We start from the raw sequence: 16,138 nt of genomic DNA, 5'->3' as shown, positions 1-16,138 counted from the left end.
TGCAGAAAGCAGCAATATGTGGTGGGATGGGAAGGTGTCTGCCCCAGGGAGAGGAAGAAGCACCCTGCAGAAGCTTTCCAAAGTAATTACCCAAAGGAATGCCACTTGCAGGGAAATCTTGATGACTTGACACTACCAGGACTTCTGCAAACAAAGAGGCAGAGTTCACCGTTTCTCTCAGGGAGGGATAAAATTCAATCCCATACAGTAGAGACTTCTGATGCTGTGTGTTACTTCTACACCTGAACCTGTGCTTGAATCCAAACTCATCCAGCTAAGGGACAGAAAAAAGCTTTTGACAAATACAGGCTCATGCCAGTGAGTTATTTCAGTCTCACTGTGACCAGTGGTCCCCCAGCCAAGCTCTCTGTTGGGCTTTATCCCACAGGATGATGCTGAGCTGCATCACAAGGCAGAGTTTGGAATATGCCTTGGCCCTGTAGCTCCAGGAGCTGTCCCACCAGACTCAATCTCCTGAAGGTCCCAAAACCAAAAAAAATCCCACATCACTCTCCCAAGCTTCCCCTCAAAATGAACTATTATTTAAAAACAAGCCACTGTTAGGGAGCTTCATATTAAAGGCATGTTTCTGTGTACACCTTATAACATCCTGCTCCTGAGTGCTCTTCAGCATGTCCTGATTTAAAGTGCACTGTGCTATGGTTTCTAATATACTCAAACACTTTCTTAAAGAGAGACTGATACAAACATCTGCATAAATAAGTCCTTAAATACAGCCCTGAAAAAGGCTCACAGCAAAACCTGGGGATAAGACTGGGAGCTTCTCACGAGACTGTTTCTTTCTCCCTTCTGCAGTGTTTGCTGTAAAAACACACTGTATACATGAACTTTGTGTTCACCTTACACAAACCTTATGGTAAAGCAGCTTTGCTCTTAAATTTGCTACACCAGGTTTAAAAAAACCCTGCAATTATTTATTTTTATAGGGCAGCTAGTACCAGAGATATACCAGTTTTATGACATATTGTACCTGCAGACCCTGGCATTAATGACAGACCTAATTTGCTTATCACCATCACAGTTGCCAGTTAGTAATAAATACATCCTTGAACATTTCTTGCAGGCAGAACGAGAGTTTCTTCCCTATTCTTCAATGGATTTAAAGAAAGATATTATCATAAATAGCCATGACACCCACCACAGCTGGGATATATAATGTGATTTAAAACTGAAGCAAGCCATAACTAAGCAACACCAACTTTTACACACTTAATAATCATAACAGTGTAAAAAAAGACAAAGCATTAATCAGAATTTCACTGTTACTCTTCACATCAGATTTCCTTAATGAAGTTGGCTATTGCCAGCAATTTTAAGATAAAATTATAGCTTTATTTTAAAAGGTGGTTGATAGCAAAAGAAGTGCTTTCAGTTATTAAAATAAGTCTTCTAGGCAGGTTCTTGCTACATGTGTACAGGCATTGGTGCTTTATTGTCCTACAGTAAAATTATGTCCATATTTTATGTTAACAACTTTCTATTTGAGCACCCTGCAGATGCTAATTAAGTAGCCAGGCAAACTCAGAAGAGGGATGGTATTATTAAACCTGTTTTGTGGACAGAAAAACTCAGCTACAGCAAAACTAACACCCTAGCTCAAGGTGATCCCTAAGCACATATTTTGACTTCACACTAAATACTACCTCACACATCAGCATTGTCCCCACATGCCTGCTTTTCTCAGTCAAGAGATCTACAGCCTGAATGCAGCAGGTCCCCTGAGATACACATGATCCAATCCCAAATCCATCCCTACTCAGCACAGCCCCAGAGCAGCTGCTCACACAGCCGTGCTGGAATGGGAAGGGAGTGATGGATTCAAGGTTACCAAGGATGACTGTGCCTGCACAGAAACCAGCCCATGCCCCCAAGGACTGGCTCAGCATCTTCATTTAAAGGGTGTTTGTTTGAGGGAAAAGAGGTTTTGAAGAGTAACCCCAAACCCAAACACAACAGCAAGTGCACGTGGTGAAGGTGGCCATGGGCCAAACAAGCACCCCTCTGACTCAGGGTGCCAGCCAGGCACGGCACAGAACTGAGCAGGCTGCAAAAAGTAAGACAAAAACCAGTAATAAAACTAAAAAAGAAGGATCGTCGGTATGTGCATTATCCCTCCCACTCTGTAGCTTTCCCCTTTAGATGGTGTAAAGAGCATGAGCATCACTCCAGGCTGGGGACAGGCTGTGTGCCATGTCTGTGCCATGTGCACCCCAGGATGAGAATGCTGCACAGGCCTTTGCTGACAGACCTCCAACCACCCCAGAAAAGCCACACCTCAAACTGTAAATACAGAAAAAGAGGTAAAAGCTGAACAGATTGTCCTGTACTCCAAAACGTGTGGAGCTGTAAAATGAACACAAAACAAATACACAAAATGTTCACAGTAGCAGCCCAGCATGGAGGACTAAAAAAAAAAGTCCTTAAATTTTCAAAGCAAATTTTGTGGGGTTTACATTTACACTGTGGGGTTGTAAATGGCATTTCCTGATGAGATACCTTGTCAGTGTGGATGGTGAGCCCTGACCAAGGTGATGCAGGGTGAGGTGGGGCCATGGCCCTTGGACAGAGCTGCAGCTCATACTCTGCACAACAGACATCTCCTTCCCCGTGTATTTGAAAGGATCTTATATCAGATATTTTCAATAAATAAACAAACCCTTCCCTAACCTGTAACATAAACCAGCACATTGCAGTGCAGCCTATCCCCACGAAAACATGGTGACCCACACTGTGACACTGTAATCTAATCCTTGAACTAAAGACAGTTTAATGCCTTTACAAATCCATATGTTTTCTAATACCACCATTGCTGTCAGCAGACTACAGGAGCGCCTCTTTGAAGATGGAAGGAAAATGACAAAGCACATCATTGTGAAGGCAATTATATGCTGCAGTAACCATTTTACAATGGCCCATATGGGCTGTATTTCAACAACACAATTTCCAAATCTGCCTTAGCAAACATATATCTCCGTCCCAATCCCAGGTAGATTTTGCAAAACAAAATAAGACTGCATCCAGAACAAATTGAAAATGTGGATAACAGATGTAAAAATATGCCAACAAAGACACCAGAGCAATTTTTTGTCAGAGTACCAAACAAAGAGAGCAGCCACAGCAGACCTCACGAGGCCATTCACAGCAAAGCTGCCCATTCAAGGGACTTAGAGACCTGGGTTTATCAGAAATCTGATTATACACCCGTGTGCTCTCCTATGCAGCTGCCCAATTCACTGCTGCAGTCACCGACACATCCACCCCCCAGGGACCACAGGGCAGGGAGCTGCAATCCCAGCTTAGAAGCTAAAATCAGATATGAACCAAGGCTGTGCACGCTTACTCCAAATCCTCTCTGACATGCAGGACCAGGGCCTAAACAAAGGGAAACAAGGAAAAAAAAAAAACAACCAAAAAAACCCCACGATAAACTCTTGTCCTTACCCTGTGCCAGCAGTTTCAGAGCCTGCTGTGTGTACCTTGCTGCCTGAGCTCTGCTGTGGTCGCTGGGGCCATGCCACCACCCCAGCATCACCTCCAGCAGCCCCAGGGCTGTGAAACTGCAGCTCCAGCCCAACATCTCACCCTCATGGTGATGGAGGAGCAGGAGCCAGGGCTGAGAGCAGCCTTGACAGGGCAAAATTATGCAAAAGCTGTACTCTGGTGAAAAGGGGGTTTAATTGTGCTTCTTTCTAGTAGTCTTCTGCAGTGGTTCATTGCTTTTGAAGGCTTTGCAATGGGTACCTGTTTTGGGATATCTCTGTGCCAGTGTCACAGTTTTGTAGGGGCTCTGTGGCCACACACTGGCCATACACACAGGATCCAGGCTGCAGGACACCACTTGGACTGTCCTGCATTTATTAGTAGCAGCAATAAAGACAGGAACAGACACGAACATCTTTCTCCCAGAAGTGAATTAGTAATAAAAAATGCCTTAAGCTGCCTATAACAAAGACAGGAATGTAAAGGTGCAAACTTACAAGTTCATTGCTAATTCATTAACAACAAACTGTCTGCATCAAATATCTTACATTTCAATGCCAAGGGCAACAAGCAAAGGAACACATGCTCAGCATGGAGCAAAAAGTAACCAACACAAGGGAAACATGGAACTGTTCTGTACTGTACTGTATTCAGTAGCCAGGTCCTGCAAAGTGCATGATCCAGTTCTTGTCACTGTCAGCTTCTCAAAATGATCTAGTGAATCTGGGCAAAAGCATTTCAAAGACTTTAATCCATGTGAAATATTACTTCCTGGAACTGGAAATTCAATCCCTAGCAATAAAAACAAAAGCACACTCATAAATGCACCTTTCAACTCAGCCAATATAGCCATATTTAGGCTCATGCTCTCTCAAAAAAATCCTTTACTCATTAATATAGAGTAAACTTGAAATGATTGCTATAATTGCAGTTAAAAAATTAATCATGTTTCAAGATAAATGCAGATAAAAGCATGTTTTACTAATTATCTTTTGAAGCTTCTGCTCATAAAAGATTAAAGGTGGAAGAAAAGTTGTTGAAATATTGAAGACAAAAAATCCTACAATTTGAAACCACTTTGAAGCCATGTACCTATGTACCTCGTATGAGTGATCCTTAATGTCCAGATGTAGTGAAAAAGGAGTCTCTTTAATTCAGAAGAAGTCTAACAAAAGATGCCAATTGGAGTTTTTATGCCATCAGCTCCCAGGAAATTGGTGCATTTGCAGCCCCCAGTCTGCAGAGCTCCAGCCCATAGCAGGCTTTTCTTGTGGTTCATCCCCAGCTGGGACAGAAAACTTCAAGCCTGAATTCAAAACTCAGTTCAAGAATTTCAGGCTTCATTGAGCTCCCATAGTATCAACATGCTGATAACTAGTTTTACATACCCAAGCAACCATCCGAGGAATCCACAAAAGGTAACGCTTTTCCCACTCGGGGAGGAGGAGCTGGAGGCACAGACATCAGGGTTTTAACAGAAGACCCTCACTCATCACCAGCCACGGGCTCACTCACAAGCCACACCAAGGCTTCTTTCTGTCCCCAGGCCCCTTAAGGGAATGCAGGTTATCTGGGGTGCAAATTACCCAAAAGCAAAAGTGGCGTTTCCATTCACAGCCCTGGAACTAACAAGGCAAATAATTCCCTTCCTCTCCACACCACCAGCCTGTTTGACATCAGCAGTTTGCAGACTGAGCGTTAATTAAGAGAGCAGATCTATTGACCACAGGCTGAAATGGATGTCCACAACTCCACTGGAAACGTTTCAGGCTTCTGCAAATTGAAACAAGTTCAAAAATACTCTTAGGTAAAATTCCTAGGCAACTTTATAGCCATTTCACAGACTTAGTATTTCCATCAGATCTGAATTGCTGCAAAAGTTTAATTTTAGAAGTTTGCACCTGCAGCATGACAGAACCAAAGCCTGTTGTTACAGGGCAGTTTTCAAAAGCCTTGAACTGTGCTCAAAAGCTACAGAGTGTCAATGTCAAGGACTCTTCAGTGCTCGGGAGCCTCAAGAGTCAGGGCAGATCTGAAATGGAGCAGCTGACACCTCTTTGCTAAGGGAGGGTCCCACTGTAAAGAACATTATTGCCCAGCAGCCCCTTGAGCTGTATTTCTCCTTGCTCCTTACCCCTCTGCCCATCACAAAGCATGGGGACACCAAATTATTAAATTCTACCCTTGCTACAAACCTGAGCAGGGCTAGGTAAATGATTAAATAGTTGGGATTTTCATAACCTCACATCCAAGGAAATTTGCCAATGTCTTTATTTGCATATCTGGCAGACTGCCCCAGACAACTAATACATAAGTGACAGTGTACAGGTGTATTAGTTTAGAGTTTGCCTTTAATCTAGAGGTGTCAATTTGCTTCTGTTTTAATTACATCCATCTTGATATGTTATTACAACCTCATGAAACTTCTTCATTATGTGAATGGCTATAAATACATACACATGACAAACAGTTGTTATAAATTTTCTGGTTCAGCAGTGGAGGCACAATATCTTAGCCCACACATCGTGTTCATTTAAAATTGCAGTTCTCCCTCTCCTCTCTACCCCACTCCATTCCCTTCCTTCTCTTTTCTTTCATCCAATACCAAAATATTTTCCCCCCTACACTGAATGGATTCTCTAATATTTACTAGTAGCAGCATCCCAATACAAATACTCTCAGCTCAGGGAGCTGTTTCAGCCCATGTGTGTCCTGGGCTACGCCTCTGTGAGATGTCTGTTTGTTATTAGGCAAATAGAAGGAGATTGCACTGAGGCCTTATAAACATGCAAAGATCCACTTTTGCAGCGACATAATTCACTGAGTTTTTCAATACACATTCTGTGGTTGAAAACTTGGCTAATCCATCCACCAGATGTATCTTTATTATCCCAGAACTCATTAAAATTTACTTTTTTCCCTCCTTTTTTTTAAAGTCCAGCAGACTCAGCTGTTGAGCCACATTAATTGCATTTTTATTATTTTTTTTCCATAGTTAAAATGACTAATGCTAGCAGAGTCACTGCCTATGAGCACAATAGCCAGACAGTAAAAATTAGTAGGACTTCTAATCGTTCAGTAATATCCAAATCCCATAAAATTAAGAGAGGCAATTTGGTCCTCTCAAAACAGATGGTTTTGATTTTCAGTATTTATTTTGAATTTTCTTTAAGGGGAGAAAAGAGAGGAGAAAAGACACAAATTCACACCAGAAGATTCTATTCAAAGGTCGAAGCGCCCTTGACATGCATTAAACCCCACGACACCAACAGTCACAAAATAAATCGTCCCCAACAGCAGCACTTCTTCCTTTGCCTTCTTAGCACACAGACCCCTTGGAGGTCAGAACCACTTTCACTCTCAGCCCTCCATCATTGTCCTCTCTGATGGATGTCACACCATGCCAGCCATTCCACACCATCTGGGGCAAGCTGGAGAGCGTGTGTTACCCAGCCCTGGCAACTGCAGCTCCTTCCCCTGGGCATTCTGGAAGCTGGGCAACAGATCCCAGTTTCTGGAGGACCCTTGGAAGACACACATGGTACCCTCTGGAGGCACGGGGTGCTAAGCACCTGATGTGCAAGGTGACAGAAGTCATCAGGAGCCAGGGGAAGAACAAAGCCCCATTCCTGGTAACAAGTCAGGTCCTTTGGCTGCCTCTCTACCATTCCCAGCATCCATGTAAGCAAGGAGCCAGGTCCTTCATAACCTCTATTCCACCTTCTGCAGAAGTAGATGTCTCAAAAAAAACCCAAAAAAACCCAAAAAAACAGAAACAAAAAAGAAATTAAGCAGATTCTCAGACTGAAAGGTCTCAGGTCACTTAGGACTTCCAGAGAGAAAATAAACAAAAATCAGTGCCAAGAACAATTATCACCATGTTTGTAACTCATCTCAGTCTCAGAAATAGGAAATGGTGTGCAAACAACAAAACATGGGCTGTCAGAATTTGCCAGGAGGGATAAGTTTCACCACACAGGTTGTGAACCCTGCTTTCCTGTTCCCAAGAGCCACCCAAGTGTGGTCCTGGAGAAGTCGGTGGCGACAATTTCTGTCTCACTGGTTCCACTTCAGAGGCAAAGGAATTAAAATGCCTTTACTACACCAGGAGGGTGAGTTAGGAGAAGCTGTAGGACACTCTAGAGCAACCTGCAAGAGGGTCCCCAAGGATGGGTCCCCTGGGACATGGTAACCCACACCTGCACCCAGGGAAACAGGCAACAGTGGCTCTGGATTTCAGTGACAGGGAAGCAGGTATGTGCACCAGGTATTATCACTGTTACACACTCTCCTCCAAAATACTGCTCCTCTCACAGTCAGCCTGTGACAGAACACAGCTTCTCACAACCTTTCATGAATTTGGTCTGGATCTGACCACTACTTAATTTCATGGGAGTGTAAAACGTATTCTAAAGTCTGATACAACTGTTAGCATTACTCCACAACACACAAGTACCTCTTCAGAATTTCAGCCACCCCAATGTTTATCTAACCTTCTGGTGTTCACTGTCATCCTGCACCATCCACAAACCTGCTCCAGGTGACTTCACACAAATGATGCTCAGCACAAGGCTCTTCCCTGAAAATGTTTGCCTCTTTTCATGACCTCATCCAACAAAGGACAAGTCCAGTCTCACGGCTGGATGGAGAGGATAGGTTGACAGTAGTTTTATTCTCAAACCATTAAGTCTCCTTTGGTACCAAATAAAAGTATGAAAAGAGACAATTTTTAAGAGCACTAATTGAAGAGGAGAAGAAACTTCCACTTTAGGAAGCTGGCAAACACATGTGAGACAGATTAAAGGGTGGCCATTCCTGGGAAGAACACCGAGCTGAACTCCTGCATGGCTCTGAGTAACTATTCCTATGTGGAGCTGGTATATTAATCACATCAGTAATATGTGCATCAGCCAGCATTACACAATCAGAAGTTCAGCCAGCCAGGAACTTGGGCACATCAGATACCAGCACACCTCTGCACATCTCCCATGCCTTTGTCTCAGGACATTTTAAAAACAGCAGGACTGAGATGCACACCAAATACCAGGTAAATCCACACGGAGCACATGCACCATGATCAAATTAAACCTCATGAGTGGAGCCTCACAAACAGATTAGTGTGTGCAGGGCCAAGGGATAATCCAGCTCTTTTGCTGACTTATTCCACCACTACAGCACAGAGGATGACAGAACCAAAACTCCTGCCTATAGTATTTAGGCTGAAGATATAACCCTTTGGCTAAAACCTTCTCTCTCCACCACATGAGTGTGTGAACTTCAGCAGCAGTGTTGCCAAGATACAAGGAGAAAAATCTCAAGACATTAAGGTAACACACTATTTAAAGGCAAATAGCACAGCAGAGCTGAGCTGGGGATCTGACAAATTGCCACTGCACGTTCTGCTGTTACAGCAAAACAAATCCCTACCTGCATTAGCGATTCCTCATTACTTACAAAGTGGATTTTCATATTCATTTTACAACAAAGGAGTTTAGAGGACTATGATGTTCTGAAGTGGTCTTCACCATGGCTTGGCATCGAGTCAAAACAACAACAAACTGACTATATAAAAAATGCACGCAGCTGGTAATTTGTGGCACATACAGAGCCAAACCCCAACAAGAACACAAGACACTGAACTGATAAATTATAAGGATGATGTACAAAAAGACAGAGAAATGTTGGAAGCAATTTCCTCTTGCAGAACCAAGGCAACACTGCAGTTCAAGTGCAAGAAAACTTAAGAGTTAAACATTTCCACATTTCACCCTGCAACTTCCTAACTCCATTACCTTTTTATTAATTGCATTTGAGACTTCACTAAACTTGAGCTTGGGCTATTTTTAAAACCTATCTGACTCAACTTATTGTTGCTCAGAACAAAGATTAAGCTTCTAATTTAGCTGCAGATAATTACAAGGCTGCAGGTCAGACCCCGAGTGTAATGTGGTAGGGTGTCCCAGTCAAACCGATAGGTGTTCAAAAAAAACCTCAAAAAAACAATAGTAGCAGAGCTGGGGGAAAGAAGGGATCATCTTCAGTGAGAGAGGAATCTTTCTGCTTTCTTCCCAGCTAAAGTTACCAGCATTAATGAATCCTTGAGTAGGGACACATTTGGTTGTCTCCCCTTGGTACTGACAGCAGGGCTCTCACCAAGGAGCATTTTCATACACAGCAATGGATCTTTCCTGAAACTTCCACTTTTGGAAACAACATCCTCCCCTCTAGTTCTCTGTGCTCCCATACAGCCCCTGCTATTTCTCTATTGATCTCAGTGTTGTAAGTCAATCTTTCAATTACTCAGATCCTTGATGCCTTTCCCTAACGATCATTTTCCTTCCAAGTTCCTGATCCTTTACCCTTATTTTATAAAGCACAGAATCATATAACTGTTTAGGCTGGAAAAGGCCTCTAAGATCAGAGAGTCCAACCATTAACCATCAGCACAGCCAGCCCCACTGCTAACCATGTGTCCAAGTGCCACATCTACACTTCTTTTAACTCTCTCCAGTTATGGTGACTCCACCACTACCCTGGATTTTACATTCCTTCAATGCCAGCAAAGGCCTCAGATATTTAATCAGAAAGAGCTTACTTACTCCCCCAAATAGAAGGGAAAAAAAGATGCCAAGGTAAGAGAGGATAAGAGTGTCTTTTGTCTTTTGATGTGTGGCATATTTCTTATTAATGCTAATCTTAAAGAGCAGTGCTAGTGGAGATTAATTGAATCACATTCATCTAAAAGAACTTGTCCTTATAGTTTAAACTCTTCCTACTTCAACTCAAGGCTATTGTGCCTCCTACTACCACATATGGGAATGGCAAAAATCCCCACTTTCATGACATGGTTACCTTCAGGAGCTTAAAAGAATAGTTATGCAACAATCTCAATCCTTGGTCATTATCTGTCTGAAGAGACAGCTTCACCTCTCCAGCAGCTACTGAAATCACATGGATCCAGGAGTGCCTCACCCCCCAGAAATGTACCAGGCTTTTCAATACAATTTTAAAGTATTTTTAAAGTATCCAGGTACCCAAATGATAGCAACATATGTTTCAAACGTCACCCTAGACATTCTTTTTGTGGAATATGCATCCCGCTGTTTTCAGTCCCACTTTCCATTTGAGTTGCTGTATTTTCAGGTCTGGTCACTGAGGTTTTCATCGAGAATGTCAGCTGCTCTGTCATGGTTATCTCGAAATTTAATCTCAGGTCAGTTTACTGTTTCCTCTAAATACACAGTGAAAATAATAAATGCATTGCTTTTTATGATATCCCAGTGTCACACAAGCTTAATACCTCTCCTCATCCCCAGATATCTCCATTTAGTTACTCCCTTCTCTTCTCTGCTGGTCTAAATCTGCAGACTTGCATGTGCAAACAGAGACTGAGACAAACACCTAAGCATCTAAGCAGTCAATAAACACAAGAAGGGCCACCAAGATTTGCTGACAGCACTAAATAAACACCTGATGTTATGATGCTGCTGTGGCAAGGCAGGAAGATCAAATTCCTTTTGAAATATGAAGGGATAGAGACAAGACAGAACAAACTTGCTTGAAATCTCAAAGAATTTAAGCAAACAGGCTAATCAGGCCAGCCAGAAGATTGGTGAGAAGAGAATGATTTGGGGAGGAAAAGCACATAGCAAGCCAGCCATTCTGGTGTCCAGCTCAAAACTTCTGCTGTCACACAGCCAAGTTATTTCTATTTTCAGTGGGCCATGCCTAGAGATGAGCATCACACACCAGTTATTAAAGCAAATTCCTGCATTCAGATGCATACACAGAGCCACACTGTCAGTGCACACAGACACACAACTGAGACTACAGGATCTTCAAAACCTTCCTGCTATTTGCACATTTTGTTTCTGTAGTGTCTCTATTTTAAAGCCCAGATTAGCTGTTAAGCTTTACTCCATCTAGTCTCATACTATCTGTGCAACTTGTAAAAGTGCTACAGCTAACATCTGCCTAAACCACACAAACACCGTGGAACAATTGCTTAGAAATCATTTACACTAGGTGGATGGAATCATCTGACACAGAATTTGAAGCTCATTAAACAGCTCCTTGACAAATATTTGTCAGCATTTCTCATTCGTAATTAATTATATTGGGCTTTACCTGACGATAATTTAGTATGGTCTCAAAACAGACTAATGCCTGTGTGCTGAACAGAAATTAGCTCAGCAAATGCACAGTGAGAAATTGTGACAGTTTTATGAAACAAGAATCCCCATTTAAATGCAAGTCCCCCGCTTCCCACCCCACTTCTATCTGTGCTTTATAAATATCTGTGTCCCATTTCAGGCTTGACAGATGAGCTGCCTGAGTTGAAGCTAAACAAACATCCGCAGAAAAAACTCATTACCTTACTCAGTGTTCAGAAAACCTGAAACCAACTGCTTACTCCATAGGGATGGTCAGAGCTGACTCAGGAAACATAAAGTACTTCCCAGGCTTCAAGCCATCTTAACATTCAGGTCAGATTTCCTTTCTCATCACAGCAAACCATCTTCACCACAGCACGTCAAAAGCCATGTCACATCAGTCCCCTGCCTGAACACCTCTGCACCAGGGGGTAGGAGGGAGGCAAACATCGTCCTGAAATCTCACCTCAGCAGAGAGCTCTGCAGAAGCCTCCTTGCCAGCACTGCCAGAGCACATCATGGAGAAAGTCACTCCAAGGGATTGATTTATCACATTCTGAGAAATGACCTTTCCCTGTCAAACTGGTGTCTAAAATGCTCACCTGGGTTTGGAGAACGTCATGTTATTATTGCACCCAGCAGGACAGCACAGGCTCCTCCAAGCTGGGAAAAGCACTCAGCTGGACAAGCCACCAGTCACACTAACACAAAGTGTCCGTGCCTTCCTGCTTTTCCAGGCTGGGACATTTGGGGAGGTCAGGGCAACAACGTGTGAGGAACTGCTCTGGAGTGAACCACAGAGCTTGCTGCTGTCACTCCCAGCAAGGCCAGAGGAAGAATCTGGTGAATCAGATTAAATTGTAGGACCACATCTCAGCTGCTTTACTACAGATTAAGGGCTGGTTTCTGAAGGTCAAGGCTCCAAAATGTTCCCCAGTGTAGGAGACAGGTCCATATTGCACATAGCTATATTGAAGTCTTGCAAGGCCAGACGAGGATCAATCCAGCCACATTTGCAATGACACTGGAACTGCTGAACTGTCACTCCAAGAAGGAAAAAATCCACAGTGAGATCCCACTGTCTTCATTTAACTCCCTCTTCCTGTGTATTCCCCACACAAACATTAGAGACATGAAGGTATGGGGTGCCATAAATGCAGACAGATAACCAGAAGCAGATGGCCTCTATTTCAACACCAAACAATTTACACTTGAGAAGTATGAGAAGGCTACTGACACCCAGACAGAAAAGCAGTTCCCAGAGTGGGAGCTGGTTAAAGTTTTGATTCAAGGGATGGGAACTTTTATCAACATGACCACAACAGACCGGATGACTCCTGCTGACATTATAGTGGCATGGGATCTGTGTTCTTGTGCAGCACCTGTGTCCTTTTGCCATCAACAAGCTTCACACAACCTGGTATTTTTGCACAGGCTGGGCTTTTTCAGTCACCCCAACAACAAGCAAAAGCATTTAGTGAAAGACAGGTGAAATCAAGCTGTGTGGAAGTTCTTGCTCCTTTTCTTGCAACTTGATACATAAGAAGGTGCTAGGGTGACACCTCACACATAGACAACCCACTCCCCTGGAGCTGCAAGGATGTCCCCAGGAGCAGAGAGCTCAGCCTTGTCCCTCCATGGTGGCTGTCCCCTCCTGCATGAGCCACCATCCACCTGTGTCCCCTCTTCTGAACCGTGGCCTCAGATCCTCCAGTGGGTGAAATGTTCTGCACTTTCCCTCTCGCAGTTTTTCACACCAAGCAGACAAAACACTGTCTCTGCACCTTTCCAGCTGTGCTCAGCCCGAGGAAAGGCTGAAGTTCAAGCAAAAGGCATGGGCTCGGAAAGTCTTGTCTACATTCTGGGCACGAGTGTCTTTAGAACCTGGGGAAAATCTCCATGGCCTCCAACGAGCCGGGGGCAGACCCACAGCATGAGGTGTATGAACACCAGGACACCTCTCCACAGCCCCCAAAGCTTCTTGACTCAACTCAAACACACTAACACCTAAACATCTCACCAAGGCTGAGGTATCTCGCTCCACCAGCCACCCACAACCTCCTCACCAACAGCACAATTACAATAAAAACTCCAGGCTGCTGCATGCAACACACAGAGCAATTCCTGCCACACTGGGCTTGTGCCTTAGACACCTTCATCTCCCTCTGATCTTCAGAAACAAGTTTCTCAACGCACACGCGGAGCTGCAGGAAAAAGCACCTAACAACAGTTTTGTGACATTATTTCTTAACGCAGCATGAAATCGTTAGGTCAAAACGTGCCACCTATCACATGAACATTAAAAGTATGTCAAGTCTCAGTGTGCAAGCTATTGTTTTATCTGAACGTGATATTAGCTGGCAGAACTGGGTAATGTATCTGTGCTCCTTTTCAGTGATACAGGATTACGAGAGGATGCAAGTAGTAGCCATGCTTGGCTTGGCAAAGAGAGCACAGCAATTATTTTCAAGTTGAAAATAAACAAATGAGAGGTGAAACAGAAAAAAGACATTTTCTAAAATGCCCTACCAAGTTCTAAACTTGCTCTTCACTTCCTCTCCAAAAAGGACTACAGCCAAATTCTCAAGTCCTTATTGCCATAAAAATGCTTAGTGACACAAACTAGGGCTTTGTTTGAGGAAAAACAGAATTTTGTCTGAAACAGAAGCACACAAATTTCTCTCCTGCCAACAAACATGTATTCACACTTTTGGTCTCTCTGGTTTGAGCAGGGCACTTGTGGATGGGCTCACCAGGTGAGAAATGGTGGATAAACAGAGTCTGGACATTACCTCAGCATTTGTTCCTTATTGCTTACATGAGCCTAACACCAACCATGTGCAGGTTTGTTGGAGTGAACAAATCCTCCCTTAATTACACCAGAGTAAGTTCTGTCCGAGGCACAGTGTGGATGGATACAGGTGTAACCAAGGACAAAATCTGGCTACAAATCAAGAAACAAAATAAAACAAAAAAAAACCCCTGAAAATACCACTAAGTATTCCTGGCTAAATATTCAAACATCTTAAAAGCTACGCAGATTTTTGTTGTTGTTGTTGTTGTTGTTTAACAATCAGCTTCACCTCCACATTTATTTTGACAGTTCATCACCGTTCCAGTTGTGACTCCAGTGCACATGAACCCAAATAAATCCGCATTTCACCACAGCAAACTTCTCCTGACCAGAACTTGCAAACAACAAAGCCCTTCAAACACACAGCCTGGAGGTCCCCTTCCATGGCAGCATCACCACCACGACCCTGGCTGGGCTGACAGCGGCTCCACGGTCGCGAGTGGGCGGGCGGAGGGAACACGGAGAGCCGAGGCCGGGCCGGGCGGAGGGAAGAGACGGCGGGGAAGCCCCGCGGGGCTTCGCCTCCCTGCGCCCGGCCCGGCCTGGGCTCCCGGAGCCCCTCGGCTCGCACGGGGGATGGCGAGAGCCGCCCACCGCGGGGCCCACTCGTGACACGCCGGCAGGGAGCGCGGCAGGCCGGGCACCTCACCCGCGGCAGCACCGCCAGCGCCACGAGAAACACGCGCGGCCCCCCCACACACCGCGGACACGAGTGGGCGGCCCCGCCGGGCCACGGCGGCGCGAGAAAAGTTTGATCCGTGGGAGAGGAGGGGAAGGGAAGGGAAGCGGCGGCGGGGGACCGCGCACAACTGCCCGCTCCCCGCGCGGGGGGATGGCCCCGGCCCCGCCGCCCGCCGGCAGCGGCGCGCCGGGCTGCAGGTGTCGGCGGCAGGAGGGAGAAGGGAGGGCAGCGGGGCACCCCGGGGACCGGGAGGGGGCGGCGGGACCGCCCCCGCGGGCACCCCCGGCGGGCCGGCCCGGGGACCGGGGTCAGGGGCGGAGGGGGTGTCCGGGGATGGGGGGGGGCGGGGGGGGCGCCGCGGGGGCTCCCCCGCCGCTGCCCCCACACAATGAGGCGCACACAAAGCGCCGCCGCTCCTACCTCCAGCGCCTCGAAAGTGACGAAGCTGGACATCGCGAAACCGTCGATAATGTCCTCTTCGGCCGAGGAGGACTCCCGCCGCTTCCTCCGGGGGGGCCGCGGCCGGGACGGCGGCGGGGGCCCATTGTCTTCCTTCTCCGAGCCCGAGGAGGAGAGCGCGGCGGCCCCGGGGCCGGCGGCCCCGCCGGCGGCACAGCCGCGCCGCCCGCCTTTGGCTCGCCGCTCCCGGTCGCGCTGGGACCGCGATCGCCGCTTCTTCCGAAGCCCGTTGCATCGCGCCGGGCCATCCATGTCTCTCGCCGGCTCTCCCTCTCGCTCTCGTCCCCCCCCGCCCCACCGCAGCCACAAATCCGGCTCCCCCGGCGGAATAACGGGGGAGGGAGGGAGGGAGAGAGGGAAGGAGAAAGGGAGGGAGGAGAGGACAGCAAGGGGGTGGGGGGGATGAAAGAATCCGAGTGCGGTTCCACCACCACCAGCAGCAAGCACCAAATGTAAGAGATTCCTATAAGCGAGCCAAGGAAAGTAATG

The 16,138-nt window shown here is 45.8% G+C and overlaps 1 protein-coding gene across 3 annotated transcripts in view; it reads right to left on the bottom strand.

Moving 5' to 3' along the window:
- Window positions 1–15,901, bottom strand: part of AUTS2 (activator of transcription and developmental regulator AUTS2) — a 764,728-nt gene extending 748,827 nt beyond the window's left edge. For all 3 annotated transcript variants that reach the window (XM_088177102.1, XM_014881474.2, XM_088177103.1), the window contains exon 1: window positions 15,611–15,901. In XM_088177102.1, coding sequence (XP_088033228.1) covers window positions 15,611–15,901 — 291 coding nt within the window. The remainder of the gene's footprint in view (window positions 1–15,610) is intronic.
- Between the last annotated feature and the right edge of the window lie 237 nt (window positions 15,902–16,138).

Source organism: Sturnus vulgaris, chromosome 21 (assembly GCF_052056855.1).
Source record: "Sturnus vulgaris isolate bStuVul1 chromosome 21, bStuVul1.hap1, whole genome shotgun sequence".
In the NCBI taxonomy this organism is placed as follows: domain Eukaryota; kingdom Metazoa; phylum Chordata; class Aves; order Passeriformes; family Sturnidae; genus Sturnus; species Sturnus vulgaris.
This window is presented reverse-complemented; position numbering and strand designations above follow the sequence as displayed.